Source organism: Pocillopora verrucosa, chromosome 9 (assembly GCF_036669915.1).
Source record: "Pocillopora verrucosa isolate sample1 chromosome 9, ASM3666991v2, whole genome shotgun sequence".
NCBI lineage: Eukaryota > Metazoa > Cnidaria > Anthozoa > Scleractinia > Pocilloporidae > Pocillopora > Pocillopora verrucosa.
This window is the reverse complement of record NC_089320.1, coordinates 11,162,423-11,171,522: the sequence shown is the minus strand read 5'-3', so window position 1 is coordinate 11,171,522 and position 9,100 is coordinate 11,162,423. Positions and strand designations below refer to the sequence as shown.

General features: G+C 37.7%; 1 protein-coding gene across 1 annotated transcript; it reads left to right on the top strand.

Moving 5' to 3' along the window:
• Positions 1–6,444, top strand: LOC131793880 (cationic amino acid transporter 4). The gene is made up of 5 exons (XM_059111385.2): positions 1–133; positions 1,143–1,185; positions 1,618–2,750; positions 3,574–4,132; positions 4,818–6,444. The coding sequence occupies exons 2-5, from the start codon at positions 1,146–1,148 to the stop codon at positions 4,982–4,984; spliced, it is 1,899 nt and encodes a 632-aa protein (XP_058967368.2). The 5' UTR covers positions 1–133; positions 1,143–1,145; the 3' UTR covers positions 4,985–6,444.
• The last annotated feature ends 2,656 nt before the right edge of the window (positions 6,445–9,100 follow it).

Below are 9,100 nucleotides of genomic sequence, written 5' to 3'. Positions count from 1 at the left end.
CGTTACTACAATAAAGAAAAAGGAAAGTAACTTAAATCAAACTATCAATAAGCACAGTACTCAGTACACAGTTCTTATTATTTGATTTTACTACGGCAAAACAAATCGAACGGACCAACCGGAAACCTTCAGGGTAAGTAAACTGGCATGACTTCTTTGTTTTCATGTTGTAGTGAGGCCTTGCATTTCAAATATCGATATGAAAAAGGTAGGTTTAATTTTTAACAGTTCCTTGATAAACTTTGGCCTTTAACAAACTCTTTAAAGATATTAATCCTCGAAAAGTTATTCAGAATAATTTGGCAGAGAAACTGGTTAGCTGGTATAGAAAGTGGTAGGTCAGTGTTTCATCAAGAGATACTCCATGTTATCGTTTGATCAAATTCATGGAAATGTATGAAACAAAACCATGCTACCTTTCTAGCTCTCTGCGGAATGGATTGGAATTAGGATTTTATTTGCTTCTTGAAAAAGAACAAGGCAATTTTATAACCATTTAAACAAAAATTTACATGGCCACAAGCGAGAAATACAAATGTTTGAAACACGTTTGAGGGTAGAGCATAAATTATTTCCCATAATAAAGCACAAAATCTTTCCTATCGGAATACTCTCGTAATTTTACTGTCCTTACAACAAGAAAACATGAATATTCCAAGAGGTTGATTGTGTTATATATATAAAGACTAAAATATCGACCATGCCTTCGATTTTTCGATCTATCTATGTCACCAACAATGAACTCGAGCACCTCATTTTACTTTTTATTTACCTTATTGTGTCAAGTTACAACTAATCTCGTTTTTATGGAAATAGATGAGAGATATAAAGAAAGATGTCTTAAACGGCGTCGTCTCGTGCGTTGGGCGAAAGGAGAAAATCTGAGTTAACAAGCGAGTATTCGAATAACGTCAAGGAAGAGAATCTTAAAACATCCGCTCTGGTTGCCTGATATTCCTGATAGTCTAGAATCTTTCTTCAATCTCTTGTATGTCTACGTGGAACCAAGTGATAAAAATAGACTTTGATAAAGATAGCTTGAGGAAGGAAGGATATATCTCTAAAAAAATTTGAAAGTCAAATACTGATTACACCGACATCAAGCGATGTTAAGCTAATGAATTATACATTCTGTTTTGCAGAAAATGTCAGAGAATCTCGAAGAATACGACGAAGGACAAAGCGGTAAGAGAAATGCGCCTTAGAATCTTCCTAATCATGGTGCATTGTAGCTGCAGCTCAGCATGTAAAACAGAATCTCCCTTTCAACAAAAACTTCTAAGGAAATTTGTTTGGTGAAGGGTAGTATAAATCACGCAACTAAAGCTCCCCTTCTGGGCTTTTTTAGGTCTGTGTATGACAAAAAACCTCTCTAACGACAACAATTTTCCAAGGAAGTTGTTTGAGGTGAAACTATTACTTCTGAAAGTTTCATTTACAGCGTAAACGTGATAGTAACATATTCGCACCCTTGCTTGTGCAAATATGAGGAGACGATAGCCAAATATTGCCTTGTAGTATAAGAGTAACCTTGTTCAATAATAGTTAATTCGTGGGGAATCTTAAACAGATCCAACCACGTATCATATAGTTAACAACAAGTCTTTTCATTTTTAGGCTCAAAATACCCGAGTTTGTTGACAAAAATAACAAGAACCAAACCCGACCTTTCACGTTTGTCAGAGGGTTCTTTCAGAAGAATTTTATCAACTATGGATTTGACACTCTTGGGAACGGGTACAGCAATTGGTATTGGTGTATACATCATAATTCCAAAGCTTGTAAGAGATATTGCAGCGCCTGCTGTCATTTTATCCGTCATTGTGACTTCTTTATCCTTTTTATTATCCGGGATATGTTACGCCGAGTTCAGCTCAAGGATTCCAAAGTGTGGCTCAGCCTACGTTTATTGTTATGCAGCTCTTGGTGAGATTTGGGCTTTCATCGTGGGCTGGACAATGATTTTAGAATATGTGATCGTAACAGCAGTATTAGCAAGAACATGTAGCGAGTACATTGATTACATATTCGGAGGAAGGGCTTACCAGTTTTTTAAAGACGAGGTGGCAACTTGGAATGATCCTTTTCTGGCTCCATTTCCAGATTTTCTTGCATTCGTTCTACCAATAGCCGTGACTTGTATCATTGCTGCGGGAATGCGATGGGCCATATTCTTCAACCACACCATGTTAGCTTTCAGTTCTGCAATATTAATCCTACTTCTTGTCATCAGTCTTTTTTTTGCAAAACCAGATAACTGGACACACAATAAAGCTTTGCCATATGGTGCCCATGACATTTTGAGAGCCGCTGCTAAGAGCTACTTCACCTTCATTAGCCTGGATGCCATATCTTCTGCAAGCCAAGAGATAAAAAGACCAGGGTCATCGGTTCCCCTAGTTGCAATCTTAACAGTTACTTTAATAACAATAATGTATTGCGGAACTACTGTTATCTTCACCTTGGCAATACCTTTCGATGAAAAGAGCGGTTTCGCGCCCCTCGCTAAGATCTTTCGCGTTATTCCAGGGGCTGACTATGCCGTTGCTATTGGAGCAATTTCAGCAACATCACATGGTTTGATCTCGTGTTCGCTGGCGGCACCTCGCGTTTTCTGCACTATGGTTTTTGATGGCCTTCTGTTTGGCTTTGCTTGTATTGATGAAATATCCAGTCCCTTAACAACAATTTCCATTGTCCATGGTGTGTTCAGTGGATGCTTGGCAGCTTTGTTCTCCACAGAACATTTGGTATATTATGGCTAACTTTCTTTATTATTGTTGTTGTTGTTGATATTATTTTTCGTTTGCATGCTTTTCATTCCACGCAGTGTGTACTTGCATACAGAAATCTTTGCCTCCAAGCAAATCTCTACAGCTTTGTTTTTTCCTTGATAGACAGTTCTTTGACACCCGGCTCTACACAACTATTTGCGTCAAAATTACATCTTTGGACATTGTTTCTCTGGTTAAAGTAAGCAATCGTAAGATACGGTGTGAGTGTATCAGGGGGCCGCGATTATGAGAGTCCTCGCGGTACAGTAATCATCCCGGCAAGCTCTTGAATATAGTGCTAACACCATGTTTTTTTCTGTCGTATCATTTTTGTCATGTGCCTATCAGAAAAATGTTCATGAAATTCCGTCCCAGTTTAGTCTGATTCGTACCAGAAAGGGGTTGCTCGTTGTCTGATTAACAGTGATACAGTTTCTTTTCCCACGAGTAATATTTTCTTACATCAAGATTATATTTCCCACGAGTAATACTTCGCAATCACGGTAAGCTCACACTTGCATGGCTCTTGAAGAGTTGCTGTAGAGGTGTCTTGTTAACACAGAATAATCGTAATAAAGACAAGCTGCTTAAACTTGTGGTGGTATAAAAATGATTCTGGTATAATTGAAATACCTCACAGGCCTCAAAAACAGCCCTGATCCTTTCTGTTGAATATCACGTCTTTATTTTATTTCACAAACAATCATAATATAGCTGAATTACCTAGAATTTCTGTCTCCGAGCTGGGTGGTACATTTGATATCACTGAACATCCCATCAGGTGTTGCATTCTTTTCAGATTGAGCTTCTCTCAATTGGCACCCTCTTGGCTTACACCTTGGTTGCTATTTCGATCTTAATAGCACGTTACCAGCCTGGTGTGGAAAGTCAAGTGTACGGGAAAGCAGCTAAGCTTGAACGAACAAACGAGTGGCTGAAGTCAATCACATTGGCATCACGATATCCACCTCCATTCTTCGATCAATCAGAACATGAGAAAAGTGACATCCAAAAAAGTAACACTAGGAAAAAGCCTAACACGATGACACGTGATAATGCCACCTTTGCTGTATTTTTATTGGTTCTCAGTCTTTCATGCCTCGCCGCTGTCCTCATGACTATGTCAAATGGCATCCTAAAGGGGGAGAGCTGGGCATTCTTTGCTGCTGGCATGAGTGGAGTTTTTATAGTTGCTGCTGTTACATTCCTAACGCGACAGCCTAAGAACCATGCAGAGTTTCCTATCATGGTGCCGTGTTCTCCCTGGCTACCAATCATCACCATTTTTGTTAATATACTTCTGATCTCCGGGTTGGATTATTTGTCTTTTGTACGATTTGGCGCGTGGCTAATTCCAGGTAATATAATCTCGAGGACACTTCTTTTTCGAACGTTTTTATAGTGACTTACCGCTTTACCGACTTCTTGAGTTTCTCTGATTTTTAATAGTCATCTTCCCAACAAGAAACGAGTACCGAGAAAATTTAACCCATATATAGCTAGCACGCGACACACGGAAGGGGTTGGGCGGAAAATGTGACGGCCTTAAGCCCCTACTGTCGCAACGAGCGATTACAATAATAATGATGATGATGATATAACTATAGGTTGATGATGCGAAAGCAAAGAAACAATTTGAAAATTACAAATACATTTGCAATCTTTGGGTCGTTCCTGTGCTTTTTTTTTGTGGAAATCAATGGTACAAACAAGCATTGACATTACTAAATCTCTAAGACAACAATTCTTGGCGTCCTATCCCATGATCTGTGATCTCCAATGGGACAACAAAATAACAAGGAGAATGAGCCCAGAACGGATGGTAGAACCGATGCCGATGTTTCGCTGTCTCGCTCTCAACGCTATGTATGCTCTACTTAATGCCCAAACGAAAGTCTGTTCTGCAATTATCTAATGAAACTCCTATTCTTGGAAAGTAAGATGGTTACGTTTTTTTTACAGCTATAATTTGTACTATTCCCTTCAGCAATTTTTTCTAAGTGAATAATTTCATTTGATCGTCTATTTTTTTCCATGTTACAGGACTGATTATCTACACTTTATATGGATACAGACGAAGCAAAGAGGCGCTCAAACCGAAGAAATCAACCGAGGGTGATTTTATTTTGTTCGAAAATCCTGACGTGGATGCAAGCTTCAAATACATTCAACCAAAAAGAAAACGTGACAAGCAACAAAGCGGGAACTGACGAATTTGTGGGAAATTTAAGAGGCGTATGGGGCGGGTAGGGCGCGTGCGGGCCGGATGTGCAGTGATAGCTGACCTAAATCGAATCTGATAGACCTCCACATGCATGAGTTGATGTGTGACGAGCTTTGTACAAAGGAAAAATCACTGTGGGTCGACTGAGCCCCAAATCCTCCATTCTAGACGTGTATCCCGGAGGTGTTGGAAGAATTACAGGCCCTCTGATTTGTCTAGGAAACTGGCACCACCCTCTCAGCCAATCACATGCAACACAAGTACCAATCGGGAACCTGTCGCTTGCATTTTCTCCAACTTGGGGTCTTGAACTCAAACTTCTGATCGGCCGTTGTAATTACTTCGAGTATGCTTTTACGACGCTTTCGCTCTAAACATGATCTGGCCTCATTACATTGCATTGTCTTCAGTCAAATTAAGGTCAATATTGACTTAACATTAGCCACATAAGTGTCGCCAAATATCTAAAGTTTTATTCTTTGCAGAGAAATTACCAACATTCATTTTTTCTAAAAGAAGTTCTTTAGACAAGACCCAAGGATAATTTTCGATGTGTCAAATACCTAGATCTTAATATTGACGACCATTTCAACTAGAAACAAAAAATATTTTTGAAATTACCGGTAATATATCAGTAAGTGATAGCAAGCTGTCTAAGCTTAGGGCCCAGTTATTCCAAGGGCGAATGACGCTTTCCAACGGATAAATCACTATTCAGTGGATAAGTGTTAACAAAACGTACTGTGCTATTCACTGGATAGAGATTTATTTAGTGGATAGCATTATCCACCTTTCGATTAACCGTGACCAGCATATTTTTGTCTCTGGCAACATATACTAAAATTATTTTATTTCTTAGTAGATCCCTTTCTTAGCAGTGGCTTAGTTTTCTTTGTAATACATTTTCTAAATATTCCTTTTATATTCCCCCATAAACGTAGTAATTTGCATGAGTTTGTTCCATCGTTATCGGGAACTTTTTTCTCTTTTCATAACTTTACTATTTGTCGCGTATTAATTGAAACAGTTTTCAATCAAGTGTCGAAAAACCAAAACCAAAGTATCACAGCAACCAATCATAACAAAGGTTAAGACCAGCATTGACCAATGAGAACCAAGCGAGCAAGAGAAGACTTGATTCTCTCTCGTGAAAATGCAGAACAAAAACAGGAAACTTACTTCAAGCGAGGGAAAACGCGAATGACCAAGTTGAAGTTGGTTTTAGTTTGCATTTGATTGGTTGACGTGGTGGCGCGAGTTTCTTAGACCAATCACAGAGCGAAATAAAGCAAAATCACTGCAACCTGGGTAATGTTATAATTTGCTTTAATTCCATAACCTCTTTGTTCTTTTTACAGTCTTGAATTTTACTACCCGTGCATATCATAAATTTTTCTCGATTGCTTTAACCACTCGGCTATTAAGACTGTACACTTCCAAGTGCCTTAGAGTGCTAATTTAAGTTAATTTTGTTCCCTAAAATATTTGTTCTGTGTATTGTGGAAAATAAATAGTTGCTGGCTTTTGTTGGTTACTTGTTGTTGCTGCTACATTGATTTTGGATCTGGGTCGAGATCTGTTTTCTGTTTGTCTTGAGATACACGCAGTATGTCTTCAAACGATGTTGCAAATAAATAGTCAGAGCTGTCGGACAAAAACATTTTTCTAGGTATATTGAAAGCTTATAATGAAAATGAAATTCCATATTTCTTTCCAAGTTTCGCTTTTTTGGTTAGTGTTCAGTTTTTTTTCTTCAAGTCTTTCATGTACGATTGTTATACCTTGATATACCATGCCCTGCTGAGGGAAAATTATCTCAGTAATAGTAAAGATTGTCTTATTATGAACCATTTGATACGTATGGTAATTTTTTTTTTAATTTATAAACGTAAATTAAATGACATTAATCCAACATTAGGATTTCTTTGGTAGCAAATATTAAAGCAGTGTACTATTCTGAGAAAAAAATTGTAACCAAAAATGATAAACTTTATAAGCACTACAAAAAATGGGAAAAACAAATACCGTATGCGCATTGAAGAAAACCGTATGTCGCTTGTACTGTCTCAGTATGTCTCTTGTCTCCATAATTTTCACTTGCTTATGTGTACTGACCAGGCTCATTGCGGCGTCTCTTAGTTTGAAACTAGTCAGTCGTAGTAATATTATATTGGAATAGTTTGTTCTTAGACGTGTACTGTAAATTTTGATTATTGTAATTTATGTACTGTAAGTAGATTATGTGTTGTACCAGCTTTTCGTACTAATTTGTGTTGGTAGAATGTTAAAAAAAAAAAATACAAAAAAAAATTCATTTCAGCGATTACTATTAGTTCCTCAGTTATTCCATGAGTGATAATAACGGCCATTCAGTGCAGATGAATACGAGAAAGATATTTGCAGTAATGAACACCACTTGAGCAATACTGAAAATAAAGTTTTAAAAAAAATTCAGGCCTGTACAGGAGTTAAGTAACAGACGTCGCCGGCCTCACGACGGCAACCAGAAACGTGAAATTTCCTTGCAGTCCTCACTGCGCATGTACAACACGCTGTGGCTTGCCGTTGTCCCAAAGTCGAGAACGCGAGAACGTGGAGCTTCACGTCGCGACGAGAACTTGAATACTTAATCTTTTGTTTTGATCACTTTTAGCTTACTTTCGGGCTAATTCAGTTTGGAAGCTAGGTAAAACTACATAATGATTGATTTTATGTTTGAAATAATGTTCTGCAAGCATTATTAGGCTTATTTTTCAAAATTATTTTCGCATGCCAAACTAGCTTCCAACGAAGGGGTTGCTTTCATTCAACAGAATAATTAGTTGTCTTTTCCGATTTTCTCAGTGTATAACCGGTAGATTGTTATAGCTTGACTTAAGACTTAAATCACTTTGTATTTCCTTCCTCCTGGCCTTTCTTTTAACATAGAAGCATATTAAATCGACTCAAATTGATTTTGTATTTAGTGTGTTAATCGCCATGTTCACAAGCAGACAAATACGCGCTTCTTGTACACAAGAGAAGATTGCGTTCTTCGCAAAAGGTTTCTTTTTTCCGGCACTCAATTGATGGCAATTGATCGCTTGAACATTACACATATAACGTGTAAAACAATTTCTGTTTTTAATAGGCCAAGGCAGAACGACTTTTATAAGCTTAATGGTTTGTAATTTTTCACAGTAGTAATTTTAAAAGAGATGTGTCGATCATTAGAAAAGCTTTAATAGTATAAGGCTTGAATTCGTCGAGTTATTTTTCAAATATAGTGTATGTTTAACTCGTGGATGGAGTGGACAGAACAAAAAGATGTCATGGAAGTCAGAGAAATCTTATCATGTGAACCCTTTAAATTCAAGGCTGGCTCCAAATAGCGAGGTTCGGCAAGGAGCCAAATAGTGCAAAATCTGAACACACATTCAGGAGTCTCAGAGAGCTGTCAGAGATAGTTATGTCGTGAAGAATGGCAAATTCATTTGCCTTTGCGACTCTTTTAATAAAGGAAATCAAAAGGAAATATTGCGTTTCCTTCAAGCTCGAAAATTACGGGTATGCAATCGTCAAAAAGACCTTTTGGAATGAAGTTCACAAAAAAATCTTTAACGAAAACTAAGACAATAAAAACGTTGCATAATCTCTTGCGAAAATTAAATGTCCTGTTTCCTTCGCTTTCCACTGAAAGAAGTCAAACTGCCCAGCAGAGAGATTCTTACTCTTCAGCACTGTTGCTATAGTGATATTTGCATGAGAATATTGTTCGAGACATGTTATGTTAATATCAGACATCTCTTGTTCTACACTTTTCATAGAAAATCAGTCGAAGAGTCTTTCAAAAAGTACCTAGTTAAGACACAATTTTTTTATTAAGTACCAGATTTTTTGACATTTGGCTAAACTTGGTGTCACGAATGCGTTTGCATGTCACAGGCTGAATTCAGCGGGACGGTATTTTAATTTATTTTCATTGATTTAAAAAAAATAAGATGTTGTCAGACAAATAAATACACCACGCCACTATGCCCGAGGCCTTCTCGGTAGCCATGCTTTCGTGGATGAGCTGGCACAACTAACTGATTTGTGTACAAAGCTGTTAACGTTCTTTATC